Source organism: Agelaius tricolor, unplaced genomic scaffold, assembly GCF_023055355.1.
Source record: "Agelaius tricolor isolate 1412-34295 unplaced genomic scaffold, bAgeTri1.0.p SCAF_1, whole genome shotgun sequence".
NCBI lineage: Eukaryota > Metazoa > Chordata > Aves > Passeriformes > Icteridae > Agelaius > Agelaius tricolor.
The window spans coordinates 24,832,309-24,856,422 of record NW_027269261.1 but is presented as its reverse complement, the minus strand read 5'-3'; the positions used below and the strand labels follow the sequence as shown (position 1 = coordinate 24,856,422).

Genomic DNA, 24,114 nt, shown 5'->3' with positions numbered 1-24,114 from the left:
GTACTATTGCTTTTGTGAAGTGTGTCCGTTGGAGAATAACATTAGGACTAAAAGAAATCATCTTGACAAGACTGTGCTTGAGTCTCATGATAATTTTACTCTTAAAAAATACAAAGGATACCATACATAGCTCAGATTTTTCATGTCCCATAACAACTCAGCTGCTCATACATTACCACTAGTTTTGCATAAACTCCCACATGCTCTCAACTATTATCAAGAAACAAAAGGATGCGAGGGACAAATGTTACCCCGAGCAACACGAGTGATACTGAGAATAAATATTTCACAAAAATCTCTGTACAAACAAGGTGCCTTTGATAATGACAATTATTTTGGGTGCCCACGTTCATCAGTAAAATAAAAATGTGTTAACCTAAGTGTAGGGGAGAAAATTAGGCAATCATTTTTAATTATCACCAAATAATCTATTTATCTCCACAAGGTCTTTCTATAATTTAAATTAGTATGTCTCATCGAAAATTTATGCAATTTTTCTTCATAACTTGGAAATGTAATTTGTGTGTTATATTTTCTAGAACCACACATTAATGCAAATGTTATCTGCTTTCTAGAAATGAGGACAAAGTTTAGGATGTTCCAGAAAATACAGGTGTGGAAACTGATCTTTCCAACCATACTGACCCCACTAGGCAGCTTTCTGCATGTTTTAAGCCATAAGAAGAGTTTCCAGCACCTTTGGTTAAATTCCTAAAACACCAGAGGAACATCATCTCAAACTCCTCTCCCTGCATGCAGGAGCTGACTACAAAAGGAATTTTTCAAGCTGCTTGATTCAGGTTCAGAGTCAGAAATGTTCCACAGTGTGTGAATCCCTGAACATTTACATTTGATCCAAAAGCAACAGGGTATGAAATTCTTATGCTGATGTCTCAATAGTAACATAACTCAGGTTCCTAAAATCCTTTTTGCTTTCTCAGGTAAATTATGCCTTGAGAGAAATGTTCCCTCAAAAAGGCCAGTGACAAGATGTTTTTGATGTAAGGTGACAGATAAAATGATTCTCAGTCTTCAGGTCCACATTCCCCCTGGCATCCAGGTGAAATGCTGTCACCCCAACTACCTGCCATTGACAATTGGTACATTTTAGCATATCCATATTTATTTTCCTTTCTGAGTATTTATTAGCATGTTCATGCTACAAATGCTTGTCATTTCTCTAGAAAATACTGTTAATCTGTTTTAACTATGGCTGTGACACCAGTATGTTTATTTATTCACTAGGTATTTACAATTAAAGGAAGGTAATTAAGATGCTTGGACCAAATAACTGTAATCCTTTTATACTTTGATTCAAAACTTGGAAAAGCTGTTTGGCAGACTGAGTATGGATAACCTGTATTTCATTTACCTATGCACTTAATGCTCTGAACTGCCAGTGAAGCTGTGAACCACAGATTAATACATTGTCATTACCAAATTCTGTTCTTGAAAGAACTAAATATGCTCATCTGCACAACATTTTTGAAGCAGAAAATTAGCAAAAACTATCAGGTCTACAAAAACAGAGAGAGGGGAGTTTTAAATTTCTTTAGCTTCTCTAGGCTAAAAATGGACCAATCAAATTAGATCAGCAAGAAAAAATTAAGATTATAAAGCATCCTAAAATGAACATGGTAATTTTAAGGCATGTTTTCACAATTTCCTAAAGCTGGAAAGCAGTTGCTCCTGCTTTCTATAAACAGTCCATATTCTTGATTACTAAGGTCCTTCTTGCCCATATCTGAGATGTAATAGTTACAAATTTTAGAAAACTGTTGATTATGAAAAACTAAGAATTAACAAGTATATCATCTTTGTCTTACTGTTAGGAAAATAGTTACATTTGGAGAATATAGAATATTCATTCTTTTTCCATTCTACTACTCTGGAATGTAAAATAATTGAAGCACATCAAGTAAATTTAATTAGCTTGTAAGGTTTAGCTTGATTAGGATTCACACAGAGTCTTAAAGATAGAAGAACCTCTCCTATAAGAGTGAATGAGTCAACAGTTGATGAAAATGATTATTCAACAGCTAGATTGGTAACTTGATTACAATTGAGCATCTCCTAGCCATGAAAAAAATGTAAAGACCTTTACACCATTTAACTTATAACAATCTTGTTTACTAACATTTGGTGTTTGTAGCTTAATACTTGAGCTGCACATGGAACATCAAACAGTACCAGTTCCCAGCAACTGCTGGAAAAGTAAATTAATCTGCCCTTTACAGAACTGTCATGTAAGGCTGCAATTGCAGCAGCTGTGCCTTGCAAATCTGGGCTGACACAGAAAAGGCAACTCCTGTGGGATGTAATGACTCAGGCAGGTACTACATCACCCTTCTGCTTCAGCAGACTGCTACCAGCCCCTTTCTGCCAAGCAAGATGACTTTCTTGCCTGTCCTGTGGCAACACTGCACAACTGCTGAGGTTGGAGTTTAATCTCAGGCACTGCAGATTTAATTTTATCATTAGATCCTACCTGGAGACTCAAACAAGTTCACACGTACACTATCAACCCATTATCTTCTTTGCCCTTGCTCTTACAACACATCTAAGAGTACTTAGCAGAAGTAAACTTATCAATGGCTGGCCACTGAAGAGAGAGAGGATAACAGAGGAAAGTACTATGGTGGAAAATCACTGCTTACATGCTACATAGTTATACCTACCTCACCTTGCAGAAACTTTTCACATATCTGTGATCTAAATCTCGAAGGACTATTTTCGATGATTACTTAAAAAGCAAATGTGTGTTTTCAAATCCCTGCACTTTTAGATTGCTACATAGGAAGTGAGAACACAAATTTTACACTAGAGAAATTAAGAAATCCCAAGACTACACAATGGCTAACATAATTGAAAGATTTCAAATGACATAGAATTAAATAAAGACTCTGCACTGTTCTTAGTGCCATATAAACTGAGATATAAAATAGATGTTCTTGTAAGGATTAAAATTACACTTTTCCAAAAATTAAAAAAAAAACTGACTAAGAATAGATAAAATCCCTGTTCTAACTAAAATAAGCTGCAATTAATTAGTGCCCCATATCCATTTGTGCTGCACTCTGACTCATGGTTAAGGTGCTCTCAGTAGACTATGCAATCTTATCACCAGATCTGGGTGTGTCTTCTGCTTTGGGAGGTGACCAGGGCAAAAGAGCTGCATTTTGGGAAGGAAGATTTAGTGAAAGAGGGAGGATATTGGGACAAAATTTTATCAAGGTATCCAAGACAAAATTTTAACATTGTAAACAGCTTCTATGAAAGTCATTCAAATATCTAGCATTTGAATATTACAAATGCAAAGCAATTCTTGCTACACGATACTACACTGCGCCACTTTAATGCAGTAGTAGGTAACACAAAAATTATACAGAAAATAAAAATACTACATAAATACCAGAGACAAGCCTTTTGCATGCTTGCTCACAAACTGTGTTAGGACACAACTTGTAAACAGCCAATAAAACATGTTATATACTTAGGGCATTTTCAAAAGCCAAATATTATATATTAGGAACCATTTAATTAGAAGGCATAGTCCTGAACTCTTGTACACTTACAAATGAGACCCATTTGCCTGTATAAGAAATAATGAGGAATGCAGTTTACCTTAAGATTTCTGTTCTAAAATATCTATAAATATTGGTTTTCGGTAATATTTTCTTGAACTTAAAAGAGCTGTTTCAGCCATGATGCAATGTTCAACCTTACGTCATCAATGTAATGAACATTTTCTCCCTTAGGAATCTCAAAATTAAGCATGCAGATGTAATACACCTATTAAAATGTCAGCTCCTTAGAAAAACAATAGCCTTCACTTCCCACCTTCATTCAATTACCTGTTCCATTTCAAACTGTGAAAATGAAGGAAAGACAGCTCATTGCCAAGCCTCCTCCCACTGTCCTGTAAGGACTTCTACATTTACCATACAGTACCTTTTTTTTCCCCCCCTCACAAAGACTATTAATAAACTTCTGCAAAGAAAACTTTAAAATCTGAGTTCTCAGAGTCATGCAGAATGAGATGAATGTGAAAATGTTTCAATCGACTTCAGTCTCAAAAAATGGAATTCCCTTGGTTCAAATCTTAACTTTTTCATGAAGCCCGACATGAACATGGTACAACAGAGGAAATATTTTTCCTTGAAAGAAAAAGGCTCTCCATAAAATGTGAAAAAAATTGCAGCAAATTACTAGCAATTCTAGCAATCAGTGTTAGAATCCATTTGATTTCATTACTCTGCATTAGAATTAGCAAATTAAAGGTTTACTGCCCTATAGTCTGATACTTCAGTACAAAAATTATTGTAGTTAGAACATATTGGAAAACATTTCTTTTACTTTTCAGAACTGCCAAAACATCTAATATGTCAAAACAACTCCCTGTAGTACATTTTAAAACCTATCTGAATTCAAATTTCTCTCTGCTAATCATAGTAGGAAACCCCAGCTTTCCAAAAACACCCAGGGGAGTCAGCCATGTAGCTGCTAATGAATTTCACTGGAAATTGTGGAAACACAAATTTCCAGTGAAATTCTGCAAAGCTCCTGGACCTTTTTCAGATGCTTGCAAGATCCTTGTACAACTCCTTATTGGAGTTTCTTAGCATGAGACGTCCTACCTGATATTAAACCACGAAAAAGATTATCTTCTGTCACCATCTTTCCAAACAACAGCAGTGAACAAGAAAGCATATTGACTTCCAGCCAGATAAAATGTATAGATATGCTAATCACATGTGTCAGCTACACAGATTTCTCCCCTAGCTACACCTTCCAAACCTACAGAAAGCAACTATGCTCAACCATGGCAAAACACAGCTCCAGGAAAGGGCACTGCTTTCATACTTACAAAGTCTTGTCGAATGTCATTGAAGTCCTTGCCATACTTTTCCAAAGCCTCTTCAAATAAGCTAGCTTCTGATGCTGACCACTCCTCCATTTCATCTCTACACAAGACAGGCCCTCCCAGTGGCACCAGAACACCAATGGCACTGCTCAGGTCATAGTTGTGTTTATGCAGTGTGTCCATTGCATGAAACTGGCAGGGACAAGGAGAGAATAAACACGTGTTTAAATTGACACTAGTCCATCTCAGTTAATGCAAATTCAATATATTATTCTCTATAAACCAAGCAAGGAGCCTCAATTAATGCTAAAATTAGAATCTATCTTGATATTGTATTTTTCCGTTGTGGAATGTAAGGAAAATAAATGGTTTATTACTTAATCTGGGAAAGGAAATACCTTGATAAAACGTTTACCAAAAATGACATTAGTTTATTAGTTCCTGAAAATTACTAGCAAACATTTCTAAAGAATCTCTTATTGGCAGAAACTGGTTCTGAGAAACCCAATAAAGACAGTGGCATATATTGACTGTGGGTCCATTTTCAATTAACAGAAGCTCTAAATAATAACCAAACAGCTGCTCAGACATCTATGAGCCCAATATTCTCATTGCTGGAGAAGGAAGTCATTTATTGTTTTCATTATCATCATACTGAAACAGCAGCAAGATTTTTGTCCCTTGCTCAACACTGTTATCACAGACCGGTAAATAGTGTTTCCTTGGTTGATTCCCTTTCTGTTATAAAAGGGAAAAACAGAAAACAAACAAATTAGAACAATCTTCCCACTGTAGGTAACACTGAATGCTCCCATTGCTAACGAATGATGGGGAATATAAAAAGTAAACAAATCCAACAGGTGGGAAAATGAGCAGCACGCAAGAAGCATTTCTGACTCAGGGTCCCAAAAGACCCCAGCAGCACAATCCAACTGGCTGTGCTGAAGGAGATATCAGAGCTATAAGTGTGATAATGTCTGTGACTCTCTATCAGTCCCCTCCCCATGTGTCCCACCACACTGCTGAGCTCCCCGTGTGGCATGCAAACTCTCACAAGGCCACAAACCCAGCTATGAGAAAACCTTGCAAGGAAGTAGCATTCCTGCATTATGTGTCAGTAGAGCAATTCCAGCTGAGCTTCTGCATACAAATCCAGCGCAAATAATGGATTTTTCTTGGGTTTTGCCACCTTCTGTCAATGACTACTGTCTTTCTCCAGTGCTTACTATAAGTTTTTGAGTGCTATCAAGCACGAGATTCTGGAACTGTTTTGTCTGCAAGAAGCAATGTCACTATTATCCTGCAATGCATCATTTTACTTATGGTTCAATCAAATTCACCAGCCTAGAGAAAAGCCATTGTTAAAATCAAGTATTCTAATAGTAAAGTATGTAACATAATGCCTAAAATCCATCAGCTTCATATTAGAAAATGTACATTGAAATCACTGATGTATTGTTTACTATTCAGGCAAATGAGTAAACCAGGTCTAAAGATTGAACTCTTACAGTAGATGTGCTACTGAGGTTGAAATCTGTTTAAATTGCAACCCTCATAGAACAGCAGTACACACAGGATGTCTTCCAAGCAGCTGCTGAACCCAGATCTATTCACTGATACCAACTTTCATAAAAACGACAACAGAAGTGAATACATTGGAATCTTGCTCTTGCTTTACATTCATTTTTCATCTATAATAAACACCTGACTCCATAACGCTTTTTTGATATTACTAAAGAAAAGATTTATACTGAACTGTGTGGATAAGTATTGCCTTCACTGAGCTGTCCTGTGACAGAAGACCACTGACAAGTTCTTTGATAACAACTCTGCCTTCTACAGGGCTGTCAGCCCTGACTTGCATCAAAGTTCCACACTGCAATGCAAATTGTGGTAGCAAAAGCATGAGAAGTCTGAAGGCATTAGGAGAGGCTGAGAGAAAGTCCTGGGATATCTTCTTTCTATCTGCTTCCCCTGAAGAAGCAGGAGGCTGGGAGACCTGGCATTGCCTCTCCCAAGCAGGAGCCTGAAGGACAGAGAAAGAGCCACCCTTCCCAAAGAACTCTTGCCCAGAGCATGATGCTCAGCACAGACAGAGGGACACATCAGAGGAAAAGTGTCAGCCATGCAGCTAAATGGCAACTTCAAGTCCAAATATAAGCAGGTAGAGGAAGAAACTTTCCACCAAAAGCTAAGGAAGGGCTGCATGTAGCTGGAAGAAAGGGTATGAGAGGGAAGGAATCCTGCAAGCAGCCACACAACACAGCTCCCAAACCATCTGCCATTCCAGAGTGAGCTGCCTCCAACAAAGCACTCAAACTGGAAACAGAGAGTAGATTCTCCAATTCAATCATACTTTAAGTGTGTTTACCTTAGGAGCCACATATATGGAAGACTAATAAAAATCATTAAAGAGATACCATCCAAACTGCAAAGGAAAAGACTGCTCATACCTTTCATTTTGAAGAGACATCCAATATCAGATTTAGGTCCCTACAGTAAGGTCACTTAAGCTCTTCTGAACAAACCCAGCACAAGGAGCAAGCAATGCCATGGACCTGCTTTGCTTTAAATGGCTTTCATGGAGAGTATATGCACTATAAAGTATTTAGGAATCTGAAACAGAAGGTCTTCAAGTCTCTCTCTCTTCTTAGATATCAATTTTCATTATGAAATAAAACTCTGCCTTTGAGAAGGCCAGAAATGCAAGTTTTAGTTGGTTGTCTCACAATTCTTGACCACTGTAAGAGAAGCCCCTTATCATCTAAGAAGGTAAACACACATTGTTTCACATCTTCTGTAGGGTTTTCTAAAAGCAGGGAGTTTCCTATCTTGTCTCATTACCTTCCCTATGTTTTCAAAATAAAAGAGCCTGAAAGCAGCCTCTCAGTTGTTATTCATCTGCAAGAAATGTGTACATCAGCCCTGGATTTATCTACGTTCATCATCTAGGTTTTTGTTTTTTGGGTTTTTCTTTTTTTTTTTGTTTTGTTTTTTCTTTTAATATCAGTCTGTTTACAGTTATCTCTGATTAAAACTAAATAGGATTAAAACTTAATTAGGAACACTGGAAAGCCACAGGTGTGGTAAACAGAAATCCCATTAATATCACCTCAGGTGCAAGGGTTATCTGCCTTGCATTAAGAAGATAGATGATATAATTTTCTTAGTGTTACGCACCTATATGCAAAGTATAAATGAGATACACCACAAGTTCTGCAAATGTCTCTACCTTTAACTGCTGCTGAAAATATGCTCCCAATTAAGATGAAAATGTCTGAAAAAGTAACTATTATAATGACAAATATGTCTTTTCTTAATTTAGAAGGAAGTACATTGCCAAAAAGCTAAAAAAGTAGGGTTTTAAAAAGCTGAGGGGGTAGGAAAATGAGAAGAGACAGACACAATAATTAAGCCTAGGGTGGCTCCTTTGATGCCTCATTATAAGATATGCCTTTCATTAAGTGTAATGGAACTTAATGGATCATTTGCAATGGAGAAACATTAACATGGCACTCAAACAAAGTACCCCTTTATTAGCAGCATTGCACATGTACTTTCAAATGAGAAATTGCCATAAGGATAAATCCACTCTATTAAATACTGAATACAGGATGCAAATAAAGAAGGGATATGCAATATGTGAAATTTATTAGAAATTCTTAATCCAACGAAATATTAATATAATGAAAAATGTTAAGAACAATTTTGATGAACAAAATTAAATATTTAATATGAATAGAACTGTGCTGATAAAAGTCATATTAGTAACTGTGAAACAGAAAATTCATTTTGAGTATTACTGAAAACATTACATTTTGCCCCTGCCTTTACAATGCTATCATAGCCCAGACTAAATCAGTTTTCTGTTCAATAGCCTTCAAATATACTGCAAAAGTGTACTTAAATAAGAAATTAAATATTTTTCTCATCATAATAAAAAATTATCTTATCTGAAATACAAGAATTGTCCCACTGAATCAGACCAATCACCCATTTAAGTAAGCATTGTGTCTCTTACAGTAGCAAGAAGGAATATTAGCTAAAATATTCAGCTAAGTCTAATCATACTCTGAAGTCAATTCCCCTTTTACTGACCAGCATCTTCAAAGCTTCAGAATGAGGACATTTAGAAGGTACACCTTCCCCCATTCTCCTCAGTACTAATTTACGGCCTATATGGCTACGTAATTTTTCTAACCTTTTTTTTACCTGCTGGTACTGCCCATTCCCACAAAATTTTGTGCAACTGAATTCTAGGGGCTCTCTATTCACTTTATAAGGCAGTGCCTTAACTGTTTTGACCTAATCTGTTAGTTTTATTGAGTTTCCTCTAATTCTAATACTCCAGTATCTGGTAAATAGCAGGTCTTCTTTAGCCTAAACTGTGTGATGGTGTTTGGGTACAAAAAGCCTAAAATAATAAAACAACAGCTGATTTTTCTCAAAATCTAAGTCAAACTTGATTCACTGAAATAGTAATATTTTTGGTCTCACATAGTGTTTCTGACATACTTTATTTACTGCAGCACACTTTCTCATCTCAGCTAGTATGATTATACAGAAACAAACCTGCAATCAATATATTTTTCACTTTCTCTAAAAGATGCAGGTGCTTACATTAACATTGAACAGCATACTAAGGAAACATAGTAAAATATGCTAATTGAAATGCTCTTAAAAATATGCTTACAAAGTCAGATTGCTGATCCTTTAGAAAATAAGATGACATATACATCTAGTAAGTACAAAGCATTATCCAATTGTCAGTCAGCTTTATTACCACATACTTTAAATGACACTGCCCTGAATGAATCCCTATACAATGAGTATTATCCATTCTGCTGTGGGTGATCCACAACTAAAGCCATGTGTTGTACAGTGTGATTACAAGGGCAGCACTGAGAAGCTTAAAGAAAACACACAGGATTTTCTAACACACACACACACACACACACCTTGCTTGCAGGAATATAAAGACAACAGGTGGAAAATGGGGACTTTGGAGTACCAGATAGTGTTGAATTCATGGCTATAGAAGTTGTAGGATGTTTAAGAAGCCACCTACCAGTGTGATGTCTCGGGAAGCAGCAGCTGCACTCATGTGTAAACTGGGTTGCCTGACAGAACTACTGCAGTCCAAGGCTCGAGCAAAGGTGCCAACCGCACTGCAAGAGAGGAGCAGGAGCAGCAGTAAACACACAGAAAGATGTAATCCCAAGTATCAGACTGTACCATTCCTATAAAAGTGTCCTTTTACACATGGAAGTCACATACTGATACTGTTTTTAGATCTTTGCTAACAAAGAAGAACTTGATAACGACAAATCACGAAACACTGCAGCAAAAACTCACACCTTCTGCCCCCAAAAGTACTGATGTACATGTAAGAGCAGCAGCTCAGAAACAAAAGATACTCAGAGAATTCTCATGTACCAACTGCTTAATGTACAGAATTTTCTATTAATTATGAAGTCAAAGGTTGTCCACAGTTTGAGGTTTACAATCAGGAATATTATTTCTAAAATTCCAGGGCTATAATAGCGCTTAAAAATTACAATTCAAATTAAAAGGGGGGTTCACCATGTCCCCATGAGGAAATTAAAAACATTTTATTCCCTTCAGTAGTACATCTTCTACTCCCATCTTCTACCTTTCATGGCAGTGAGCGAAAAAAAGCATGTTAGCTTTGTCTAAGGTACCCCCAAAATTCCTGCTGTTGCCACAGGTTTCAAGCAATAACGAAATAAATGGATCTCTCAACCTACTTAATTAAAGCATTCCATTATTGAAATGGAAATATTTTTTCCAAAACTCTACTTTCTTTTCTACTTTTGTTGATGAATTGCACATGGCATCTATTAGACTGTTCCAAACTGTAAACATTTCTTGGAGAGGGGTAAATATTTCTTGCAAGTCCATCTATGTATCATGCAAAGTGAAGGAAAAGGTGCATAGAGAATTTGACTGGGTCCAGGTTATCATACAAGAAATGAACAAAGATGCAGTGATACAAAATATTATCAATAAACAGATCAGAAGTTTCTCCAGTACCTGGATTTGTATAATGACTCTTGAGGTGCATTCAGAAAAAACCTATTTATTGCAGTTATGACATAACCCCCTTTAAATGCAAAGACCCAGTTACAGATGTAATGCAGTGCAATCATCTGGCATAGGAACTCAAGCTTTACTCAGCAATTACACCCCACACAACTTGCAAGTGCAGAATTATACCAATGGTGAATGTCACTGACAAATAAACACACTTTGCTGTATCCTATAAATCTGATATTCAACAGTAAAACAATGTGCACCAAGACTTTAACTCACTGAAGTTAAAAATGATCATGGAGAAACAGATAATAAAGTAGGTTATCAAAATTTTATCTTGAATCTCAAAAAATTTATTACTGAATGCATGTTTCAGTACTTGCTGCCACAGTCTTACAAGTTCAGATTTAACAGCAGTGATTCAGACCCCCTGATATTAACTGCTTTTCTAAAGGCAGTGGAATAAATAAGTGATATTCAAATGTTTTTCCACAACCTTTGCTCCCTCTTTGTGGAGATGGCAAATATGAGACGAGAAAACACACACACATTCTATTTTCTTTTTTTTTTCCTCAAAGATTGGCAGTACATAAAACAGTATTTGTGCACAAATCCCTCTCAAGAATAAGGCTCTATTATGAACACATTTCCTGATAGTCTGTCAACCCTTTCAGAATGCTGGCATTGATAAGGTCTGTAGCTAAGCAGTCTTTCCTGTGATCCTTCTGTCCCTACTGCTCAAACCAGTGAATGTGGCATGACTGCATTTCCCTTCTGCTGCTACCTGCTAGCTTATCTTCCTTTTGCATAATAAAAACTATTTTCTTTTGACCATATTTCTAAAATAAAGTCTGAGTATGCTATGAACACTACAAAGAATCTTCTCACAGTAGTTCTCTGGCAGATCAAACTTTTGAGTCTGACTTCAGAGCCCAAGAGTATTTTGTTGCTCAGAATGTAAAGTCAAAATTAAGAGATAATATAAATAATAATATAAAAATACAATAATACTAATAATTGTACTACTAATAATTATAATTATTTTGACTAAGTGATAGAGAAGTAAGAACTGATGCGCCAGTGGACATTGCTTCCAATGCTGCACTAAGTAGGAGAAGATTGCAACTGTGAGAAGAATGCTGTGTGGGATGTTGGAGTATGTGAGTTCAAAACAACTTAATAGTAAATAAAACACACAAAGACAAAATAAAATAATGAAAACAACAGAATAAAAGATAATAAACGCAGCATCAAACATAAGGGAACAAATATTATAATAGCAATATGACAAAAGCAAATAAATAATACATAAAATGCAAGCAGTGTACCATTTGGGGTGTCAATAGTGACAGGACAGGGGATGTGAATGGTACAGGACACAAACTGGGGGGGTCTGGAGGTGTGTGCATGTCTGTATCAAACTAACTTCTAGTTCTCCTTTCCATAGAAACTTGTGAAAAATGATGAATTCCCATCTAAGTGTAGAAATTCTGGAGCAACTGGCTGCATATATATTCTTAAATAGCAACTAGGTTCAAAATTAAATAGTGTTTTATACAATCTAGCTATGCAATTCACATCCAAATTCAATATTAATTTTAGAACTCACTAAAATACCTTATTGTTTATGTTTTTCAATTAAAAATACAGATATGAAGTATATATTGATGCAAAGGTCAAAATGTACATTGGTCACTTTTCCTTGCATGCTTTTTTCTAATTCCACTATTCAATTGTTTTAGAAAAGGAACAAAATAAATAACTAAACAGTGTCATTTCCAGAAGACACAGTATTGTCTTCATCTACCTAAAATAAAACTCAGTATTAAGCCAACACAAGCTAAATAGAGAATGTACATTGGACATGTACATTGTCATTCACACCCTAACCACTCCCTTTTCTTAACAAACTTCCAATATTAATGTCTTGTTAAGCTTGTACAATTCAAAGAATAATTGTAAGTAGCCAATTGAAATTATATTTAATTCAATAATAACAATAATAAACTGACAACACAAAAAACTGTGCTCAGCAAGCTACTTATGAATTACTCAATGTGTAATTAAAATTCTTGAACTTCAAACAGAACCCAACACTCCCCACATTTTCCAAAATAAGCTAAAGCCAGAAGTCACACAGACAGTGAATTACATAGGTGGCAGAGAGATGGACAAGACAAACAATTGGTATTATCAGCAGGGAGATCACTCCCTGCACAGCCTGCATCAGCAAGCAGCTCTAAGAGCTTTAAGGGTTACACCAAATGATCCAGTGTTACTTTAATTTGGTTTTCCTTGGTTTAATTATCTTAAAGAGCAGAACCAAGAAGATTTATAACAGATTGCAGATGACAACCATACAAACAAAACAAATGGTTATAGTTCAGTTCCAGGATCTAAGATTATGGAATAAATCCACAAATTCAGCAAAACTTGAGAGATTGCTGCAGTTGCCGTGCCTGTGTGCCCTGCATTTAGGCAAAATTTCAGATTAGATTTTGAACACAGAAAATACATGGCTCCAAATTACTTATAGCTCAAGTCTAAGACTTTAAAGGAAATAACTGTTCGAATTTTTGTGTAAGGTTAAATAGTAGTAATCAAAGAAATTAAGAAGCAGCAAACATAAGAGACTGTCCTAACAAGCTTCCAAAGATTTGGTGGCTCATCAGTAACTAGCTCTGAAAAGAGCCATTATTTACCAAAGAAAATCTGGAACCACTGCAATTCTACATCAGGATAAAAAAAAAATCTCTGCTTCTCCCAATAGCAACAGCAGTCCAGCATCAAATCAGATCCAGAAAGTTCTGGGTGCAGGCAAGGAACTCTCAATTTCCTTCTGCCTTGTACTCTTGAAAATCCAGCCACGACATACATCCTTCTCAATCTGAGGATGTTTATTTCAAAACTGTTCACTTTTTTTAACACTGTTGTCTGTTTCACAAGCAGTGAGTATACTCTGGACAAAGCTGTTGGAAGTGAGCCACATCTGTGCATACATGAATTTGCAAATCCACAATTCTTCACAGATACTTGCAAACTAATGAATGAGACCTATGCCTCACCTCTGAGCTAATATTTTTTAGGAAAACAATTAAGTCATCTTTGGTGGTTTTCTACATATTAAGAAAGAAAACCTTTTGTATTCCTTGACTTTACTCCAATGTTCCTCTTCAAACTAAATTGGAAACAGTCCTAAAAAAATGACATCTCAGACTGGTCTGAACTTAAAAACCAGCCAATTAATATCTGAGTGCTCTTTAAGAGAATATCGTGATACTTAAAATATTGGAAAGAAGGAAAAAAAAAAACCCATCTTCAGTGAAGACACATGGAAGCAACAAAACAGTAATTTAAAACTGAAAACACACAGGAGATTTTTACTACTCAGTTCTGCAAAGTCTGACCTGCAGAATATATTCAAAGTAAAATGATGCTATTAAAAAAGATGTTTTCTTTGCATTTCTAAGGAACTGCCCATAGAGTGCTGTGCTTCATTATTATCACTTCAGGTATTTACAGCACAAAAGGAGATGGCATGATAAACATGAAAACTCACCTGCCACTATTCTTTTGCTGAGAGACTCTCAAAGTTAGAGTAAGCGTGGCATGATATATAGATGTATGATACAACCATACATTTCATTGCTATATGAATAGAAATGAAACATATGTGAAATCTTTCTTATTCAACAGAAATAGAATCCAATAGATAAAAGTAGTTTAATTCACAGGATATTATTTAAGGCATCATCTCTATGCCATCCTGCAATTCCACAGTCACACATGAGGAGATGTACAGCCCCCTAAAAGCAGGTCTATGAAAAGTCTGCTATGGAAATTTACTCTTTATACTGAAATAGATCAAAGGTCATAAAAAAAAAAAAACCAAAAATAAATTCAGCTCCAAGTCAGAATTAGTTCTTTTCAAATGAATTTGGGTCAAGAAGTACAGTAATACAAAACACACAAAGGAATAAACATATACTAGCCCAGCATGATAGACAGGCAGAAACATTGAGTTTTTGATACACCTGGTAGACTTGATGTGAACATATTTTTCCTTTTTACTGCCAAACCATCTGCCTGCCATTACATGCTGTAATTCACCTTGCTAGCAAACATCCAGTTTTGTGAGCACAGCATTGGCATCAAGATTTTTCACCATTTTCGCTGCATAATTTTATGTTGCAATTCTGCCATAAAATTTAATTACCTCTTTAATGAACTTCAATTCCTTTTACTTCTCAGCACCTCCAGAGAATCCAGAAGCATTGTAAAACTGAAGACTGCAAACCAGTATCTTTTATGTATTTATTTTCATTTATGGGCTTTGGGAATCTGGTCTACTGCCACTGACTACAATGAATTATTTCACAAGAACAGAGCACTATTTTTTGATCACACCGGTAAATGTTTTTACACATGGTTCTCAGTTAATGAATGCATTATTTTCCTCTGTATAATGAAAGACACCTTGCCAGTTGAAGCTGCATTGTGTTCCCTTCCCCACTGTAAGATAAATATAACAATTATAGAGCATCTCCAAATACTCCAAAATACTGTGAGCACTTATAACATAGTAGCCAACAGAAAATAATTATAATCAACATCCTAGAGCAAATGGAAAAGTGGGAACAAACACAGGAAGGATAAAGCTTTAATTTAACATGACTAACAACTAATTTTCCATTCTTATATGGTTTTACATCAAAAAATAAGCAGGCATTCAAATGAAGAGAAATATGTCAGATAGAGATATGTAATGCCATTTTAATGGCATAGAAATCAAAGTACAAAATTTTAAGGTAGAGATGCAAGGCTATTTGAATTAGATTTCAAAAACGCTGGTTTAGTTGGGAATAAGCTGAGACCACAAATGTCTGTTAAATAGCTTCATTTAGAAATATATTCCTTCCAGAAGACTATGCTAGTAATGTAGTTAGATGAAGCAGAATAAAAGAACTACATTCTTAATGGTTTCACTGAATCATAAAGCACATAAATGGAACCAGAATGTACCACAAATGTATCATGCAATAAACTGTAGACCAAATTAGCAGATAGCAAGAAGATTTTTTAAAATAAAAAAAAAAAATTCTTGAGCTCTCAGCATCTGTCTAGACCAGAGCCCACACCTCCTATTGCATTTGAGACTGGGCAAGATATTTTTTTACTTTAAAAAACCAAAAGAAGACAGGACTCTTATGTTATAAAGGAAATAGAAGCATTCTATTGTCTAACACTGTGTCTTATGTTATATAGACAATAGGAATGCTTCTATTTCCTGACACTGCAGCTTGGGACAGAAAAATTAGAAAAAGAACATAAGATCTGGTAATGAAATGAAGTATGCCCTGTATATTAGAAATTATAAGAGATTGATGACTGGAGGAAACAGAGTGTATCTAAATCAGCACAAATTAGGAACACTGTACCCAGCGTTTTTATCTACCTCATTTTAGCCAACAACAAAAAAAGTATCTCAATGCATCCCAACTGGGTTCCTGTTAGAAGTAGTTCCACACACTCACAGATATTTAGTCCACAGGACTTGATTAGAGTCATGACTAAAACAAAAAATCTGCTCAAAACGTGCAGTGGGGACACTAGGCCCTCAGCACCAAACGTTTCAATTCTACAAATCCATTTTTACTATACTGAACTATTTGCTAATGTGGGCATACTGAAATGGCTGTTTTAGCTTCTCAAACTCCTGTCCTTTGAAGCTGGCAGACACAGAACATGGCCAGTGTATAGGACAGAAGCAAACTGGTTGGTGCAGCTGTATCTTATTTGAATGCAGTACAAAATGCTATTGGACTTTTCATTGTCACAGCACCAATATTACCCAAAAGACAACTCAAATCCAGAATACATTAGTCTGAGGCCTCAGGCTTCTCCTAACAGATGCTTTTGCCAGTTCAAGCAAGAGTCTTTACCCAAATTATGCTTCAGCAGCAGCAATAAGGTACTTTCAAAATTTGTGTGCCAGGCAAAACTACTCAGGGAGGCTAAGTTTATGGATATTTCCACTTTTTTCCAAATCTCCACCATTTTTTGGGCACTGTTACCTCTAATTTCTGTACAGGATAGGCATATTCTTCCTTTCTACCCAAAGGAAGTTGTTTCACTGCTAATAATAATACAGTCATATAATCATTAGCAGTGAAATACATTCAATACAATTATTGAATAGTAGGGCTTAGTGAGAAGCCCAGACTGACCAGGCATATAAACCTAGAGAAAAAGGCCTCTCATTCCTGAGGCAGTAAACAAACCCTGTAAGACCAGGAAAGCTACATGTCCAAGGTAAAAATAGAAACATACTTGTAAATTTGTAACACAAATAAAAAGAGTATTTAAACACCTTCTGAAAAAATACCAAAGCTGCCTGTGAGATTGAAAAAGCAACTCTTCTTTCAACCAGATCAGACTGGGAAAAAAAATATGAAGAAATACTCAATTCCTTTGAATCAGCATCTAAAAAGTATCACTTGAAAATGCTTTTAAAATGTCAAGCACAATAGCATTCACATACTTAACAAATACCACACTTGGGAAGGTACTTAAGAAAAAATTATTCTTGTCATATTGTCAAATTTGCAGAACTAAACATAACCAGAGAAAGATTGTTCCACCTGGAAATCCAGCAGGCACGGCCAATGCCCAGTGAACCACAGTTAGGCTGCAGCAGAGTTGCCTGTAAGCACTGTTCACCACATCATAATACCAGCTCTCCACTGTTTCTCAAGCAGCTTTTAATGGTCCAGTATAAATCCTGTACCCACACAACACCCTAAATTGAAAGCTGCCACCAAATCATCACAGAACTATTTCTCCAGAAATTCATAAAAATCTGTCTCAGAACCCACTTAGAGCATCCTGTGAAAACAAATATATAGGAGCTTGGAAACCATTTCTGTCAATTGAAAAGCAACTTCTAAAGATAAATGGAGCTCTGTGCAAGACCATCCACAAAGCTACACCTGAGTAATACCTGATGACAGATCAGGTACTACTCTTGTGGTATCCAAGTACCCCAAGACCTTGGATAGTAATAATTAATCAGCCATGATCCACTATAACAGAAACTATCTTTACAGAAATGTATTGACTTTAAAATGAATGCAGTCTTGGTCAGGGCACAACATTGCAAAGGATGTCTTAAACAACAGGAGGAGAGAAGGATATTCTTCTTTATTTATTTAATTATTCTCTGTTACTTCCCAGCAGGCTGCTTACTGCTACATTCCTCTGGGAACATTTCTGGCTCCACAGCATACTGCTTCTGCTCCCCAGAGTGGCTGAGAAACAGCAAATAGTGGAATTTTAAAGAAATGAATGAACTCTTCCAAAATTCCCAGTCTTCATACAGATGTTTCTTTAGGGCACACCATAATAAACTGGCCATACATCTCCAGGTATTATACTGCTGGTGAAAAAGTAGTTTGGATTCTTGGTTACTATGGAACATCTACCAGACCCTGTAACTTTTTCAACACCTGTTAACACTAAACCCCTCTGTCTTGCTTGAAAATTCAACAAGGGCAGGTAAAAAAAAAAAGTTTTAGTACTTTATAGAAAGGATACAACATTCCAAGTGGAAGAGTAAGGAAAAAAATCAAGTGAATCAGCACATGAACTGTAAATGATTAAATCAGCATCCCATATCACTATACATATAGGCTGGAAAATATAGAACAACTTTTTTTCTGTTTTTCTTCCTGAATTTTTTTTTCAAAAGGGAGAGAGAAAAAAATCCCAAAAACTAGAACCCATGTAAAAGGATTAGTTGCCTAAAAAGATTTGAGATTACACTCAGCAACCAGGTCACATAAGATACAGGAGATGGATTTTTTCAGGATAAAATCCATATGTGAACTGTGTTCTCTGCTATCATTTGAACAGGACCTTTGTAACTATGAATCAGAGGAAAGGCAAAACCTGCTATATCCTATGAATGTAGAATTTCCCTTTAGTAAGAAACCTAAAAATTTTGGAAGATTTTTTTTTTAGATAGATTTTTAGATAATTTTTAAAGGTACTTATTAATTCAAAGCACTTTCATGTTGTCTTCATAAATCTGCATAATCATGTTAATTTATAAAATTGAGCTCACTTGATTTTTTTCACTAATGAAATACATGACTTCAAAACTTTATTTCAATATTCATCCAAAATAATTATTCAGCTTACATGAATATGTGGCAAGTTCTGCACCCATTTAATTTGTTAACATTTTCTTTATTTCTACTCTTTACACCATGAAATTCCACGTACTCTAAAACACGAAGACTCTATTATTATTAGTAGTGAAACAATTTATTCTGAGGGGAAAGCAAACTGATATCTACATTCAAAGTATCAAATTCTACTATAACCTGAAATACAGGGAGTGTATCATTATTCCAAAACTCACACTCTTTTTCTGCCTCCTGTATTGGTAGCTTCAACAAATTACAAAGGGTCATGGTCTGATTTTCTCTTTTCGCTAACTGTGGGAAAGAGAAGGGCTCACAAAATGGCAAACAGGATGAGTAACACAATATAGGGGAATGAATAGTCAGTAGAAAAAGGAAAAGGATTTTTGATGAGAGGATTTTAATCTTACCGTGCTACAACTAAAAACTGGTCAATCTGACGGTCAGTAAGGGGGCTATCTGGATCCCATACTTTTACTTCCAGCTTTGCCTGTTCTCTGTCATCTAATTCTCCTGTCAAAAGGTAGATGGGACAAAACACTTATTATTCACAATGTTTTTCTTTGTGTAGTTCTTGCACCATGTTTAAAAGAGACATTGTACATTTGTAAACATATACACATATGCACACATGATTAAAAATTATCAGCAGTTATCCAGTTAAATTCCATAATGCAGCATCACCAAAATAAATACCTTCCCTTAACATCAGCATTTCAATTTAGGGAGACATCTTAAGAGGTGAAATACCAATGAACCTTAATAAAATGTTATTACAAAGTTGAAACCATACCCTAGGTAACCAACCAGTGGCTTCTTTAAATTGCTTGTCTAGTATATCAAAGTTACTGTTGCACTTAAGCCATACTAAATTTAATTTTACACTTAATCAACTTTAGCAATTAAATTCTATCCAATTTGTATTCTATGCCCTGAAAAAATAAATCATTATGCAAAAATGCTGTCTACTGTATTTAAGCATTTTTTAACCTCTTCAGCCACTACATTATCTGTATTGCTAAAAACAAGAAAGTTACTATATACTGCATCATCATTTCCCAACTTCATTTATGTGAACAAAACAATTTGTGTAGATGCACATGGCTGAAACAGTGGGGGTGGTTTCCAAAATTTATTTTGCCCTATATACATTGTTACGAGAATATGATTTGTACTGCATGGAAGAACAGTCAAGTGTGAATTTGGTACAAGGATTCACATTCATAAGACTTGATCTTGTCTTGCCTACTACACCAATAACTTCTCCTGCAAAATAAGAAACATTTCAGAGGCTGATGGAGGAAGCACCACCTGCGCTACCAGTAGAAGGAGATTTTCTCGTGGGATGTAGCCAACACATTTGTGGCCACCAGAGATGACAACAGTCAAGTCAGAACCACTGTCTTTCCCTGCTGTTTTAGAATAGGAGGGTGTTCTTCCCTCAGCCAACATGCAAAAACCACTAATGTTTAGCTGGTTGCCAGTACTTCTCTGTGACTTGTACAATCTACTGCAAGAATGAAAACTTGTTGTCAGATCCAGCCATTCCACTCCCTTTGAAAATCTAGGCTGTGTAGATCCCTCTCTGATCACATAGAAGATTGCTTTAGTCTGTGCTGTTTCTTATGACTTATGACAGTCTTCTTATGACAGTCACATTCTCAGAAAAACAGCCAGTCTAAACATGCACAGTATCATCAAGACATGAAACAACCTGTACACTTAAGAGACTGGAAGCAGACTGCAAACCAAGTACTGGCTCTTCTCAAATCACATAATATATGATGACTTCTAGCACATTGATTCTGCAAAGAAATTAAAATGTGGTATATATTTATCCCTAGCAAACACACAAGTTAGAACTGCACCATGCTGTCTGGCTAATGTTTCAGGAACAAATTTCACAGTCACATTCTCAGAAAAACACAGTAAATTACTTTCTTCCAATACACAGGCAATAAAGCACCGGCTGCCTAATGGGACTTCAGCTTCTGTTCAAGCTAATTCACATCCAATACTGAAGACAAACTGTTAATTTCTGGCATCTAGGAAAGGATTTTAGATCTATAAACTTATTCTATCGATTGCACACCTGTCAATACATTCATTTCTTCCATCTGTGACAGACACATTGTGGGTGATGTTCTAAATATTCTCTAAGCACTTCATTTCAATCTGTTAATATTTAGTTTTTAAATACCTTTAATGTTAGTTAACCATTTCAGGACATCATAGTCCAGAGATCAATCATTATGCAGGTAGATTATACTTCTCACCAAGAAAAAACATCGTACAAACTCAGCACCAGTATTCATATAAAACCTGTCTTCTGAATCAAGTTTGCAAAAAGAATAAAAAAATTGCAATACTACAGTTCTTACTTCAATTAAAGGAAATTAAACAATTGTTACTATAAAGTGTTATAACTCTTGATAAAGGTTAATCTCAAATATTGCCAAGGAGCATTTTGTAATGGCAGTAGGCATAAATAGGATACAAGCAATGGAATATCTATATCAAAATAATCTAAACACACATAATAATTGCAATATTAAACATCACTGCAACAATGGTAGACAGAGGTTTCCAGAAAATAGGTGGAGTCTGCCAAGCTGCACTTTAAACAGCTACATAATTCCCGATTTTCCACTTACGTGGCAGGATATAATCACTTAAACAGGGAAAGTAACTTAAACAGACCAAACCATGGAGGCAGTCAAGCAGTGCTATAAAAACCTTAGAAAAGTTAATTTCAGGAATAAGTATTTTGTTGACTTCCTTTGCCTGTGCTGAAAGCATCAGTATAGGAGGATAACATAAGACAAACAGGTCTTTGAAAACAATGATTATCAACCCTCTGTGTTTAATTGAGCTGCCAATTCTTCGCTGATCATGCCAGTACCACATCCCATAGGATTTTTAACTTGGCAAACCACTTTAAGATGCAATTTCTCTGTTAGCACATCAACATTTATCTTATACATTGTTGAATTTGACACCAAAGTATAAGACATTCAAACTGAACAGATGATAAAGTTATCATAGCATTAACTGGTTATACTGCAAAACCCAGCTCACAAAGGAATGGGGGAGTTTTACTTTCACCATTTTCACGGCATCTGAGAAGTTCAGTTTAAAGGTGTCACCTTCCCTTACCACCAGCAGCATATCAATTACAGCTTCTGAGAAGTACTGAGAAAGCAATTTTTTTTAATAACTGATATAACATACCAGTACATCTAATTTATTCTAGTCACTGCTTCTAACTTTATTACAGCCTGTCTAATCCTGATGACTAATTTTATTGGAAAACATTAGTAGATAGTCAGAAATACATCTGGTTTACTCTTCATCAATCATTCAATTCCTTATTTCTCATGAGTGTCTTCCAGTAAAAAGTAAGATTTTTCTTCAAAAAATAGTTTAAAAGTTTTGTATTTCAATTAGTCATTTCAGACAAATGAAAGCATGATATGCCCCTCTAAAAAAAAGGAAGAAAAAATTTACAAAACAGAAGTAAACCAAATGCAATTAAAATGAGGTACAAGAAATTAAATATCTACCTAGTCTTTTAGATTTCACTTCCTGCAGATAAATACACCAAAGATAACTAGTACACCAGATTCAGCATGATTCTATATTCTTCTTGTATCCAACTAAAAGAACATAACTTTCAATATAAACAGCTCCTTAGAGTGAAATTCTTTGAATTTAAACATAATACTGCAATATAATATATTATTAAGAAACTGAAATATGATTCTATAAGTTAGGTTTTATTTTTAAAATGGTTGCCAATGAAACAATACAAATTTAATTTTCAATGAAAAACAGTTGATGAGGTATCTGGTTTTAAAGACACCTCTGATGTATAAAGTTTTATTTTCGCATTTAGAATGATTTGCACTATTTTTCAAAAAACCTTTTTATTCTCCTTCTCAGAAAGTAATTTAGCTGTGAATTCAATTCAAACATGCATACTAAACACCTGCAGTGCTCAGCTTGCTGAATGAATCCAGCTTTCAGATTATGCAAAACAGAGGTGCCAGTTGCTGGATCCTTAATTCCACAGGACAGAAAATCTGTAGCTGTGGGGTTTAGGTCATAATAAGGCAGTAGATCTCTCCATTGACAGAACTGGACACCAAGAGTTCCAACCACAGAGTTCCTCCCAGTAAGCAAATTCATTTATTCATCCAACCTCCTGAAATCAGCCAGTTTTGATGTGTGTGTCAATTCCTCAGACTCACCAGACACCTCAGCAGATAAACGTGGAGGCATTTGTAAAGGCTCGTTTTCTTAATGCTCAGCACATACATAAGAATTCAATCCAGTGTCTTCACCTCTGTGGGTTAGTTTTGTACTTGTGGAACAGGAATATCTCTCAGTTAACATGGCATGGATGAGGAAGAGAGGCACTTGTTAGTTCTTATCCTCCCCTAGATGAGTTTAGCATCCAACACAATGAAATTTCTTTCACTGAAATATGGATTTAGCAGATCAAGCATTTAGCAGGTTGTTGCCAGAACTCTTTGGGAGTATACTACCTGCAGGTAATCCTAAATGGTTTTTTGAACATAGTTTCATGTGTTGTTTGTGTACCATTGTTTTAAAAATAGGCAACAAATCAGTGAAAATGAAGTTTCAGTTCATGAATCGCATTCTCATGCTGCTATTTAGACAGTCTGCAAACACTTTCTCTAACTTGCAGAGGAGAAAAATAGAATCACATTGAATTTTCTTGTACTGTATATGAACAAAGTTCCAGACATTAAACCTGTCAGTCTAATGCAAAATCTGAGCTTTCTCCTTGGATGAAAAGTACATTAGTTCCTCACTACAACAGTCAGCATATTCACATTAGTTCCTCACTAAAACAGTCAGCATATTCATCCTGCATAAAATTCTTATTACTCATTTTTATTTAATTTTTTATCATTTGAAATTCTCACCAGTACAGATAAAAAAATTCAGAAGAAAAGTTCCAAAATT

At 35.6% G+C, this 24,114-nt stretch overlaps 1 protein-coding gene across 5 annotated transcripts in view; it reads right to left on the bottom strand.

Annotated features, from left to right (window-relative positions):
- The window catches only part of MTA3 (metastasis associated 1 family member 3), a 228,968-nt gene that overhangs the window by 154,806 nt on the left and 50,048 nt on the right, over positions 1 to 24,114 (bottom strand). For all 5 annotated transcript variants that reach the window (XM_071427185.1, XM_071427148.1, XM_071427166.1 and 2 more), the window contains exons 7-9: positions 19,533 to 19,635; positions 9,933 to 10,032; positions 4,868 to 5,056 (exon numbers count right to left, since the gene is read on the bottom strand). In XM_071427185.1, the coding sequence (XP_071283286.1) occupies positions 4,868 to 5,056; positions 9,933 to 10,032; positions 19,533 to 19,635 (392 nt within the window). The remainder of the gene's footprint in view (positions 1 to 4,867; positions 5,057 to 9,932; positions 10,033 to 19,532; positions 19,636 to 24,114) is intronic.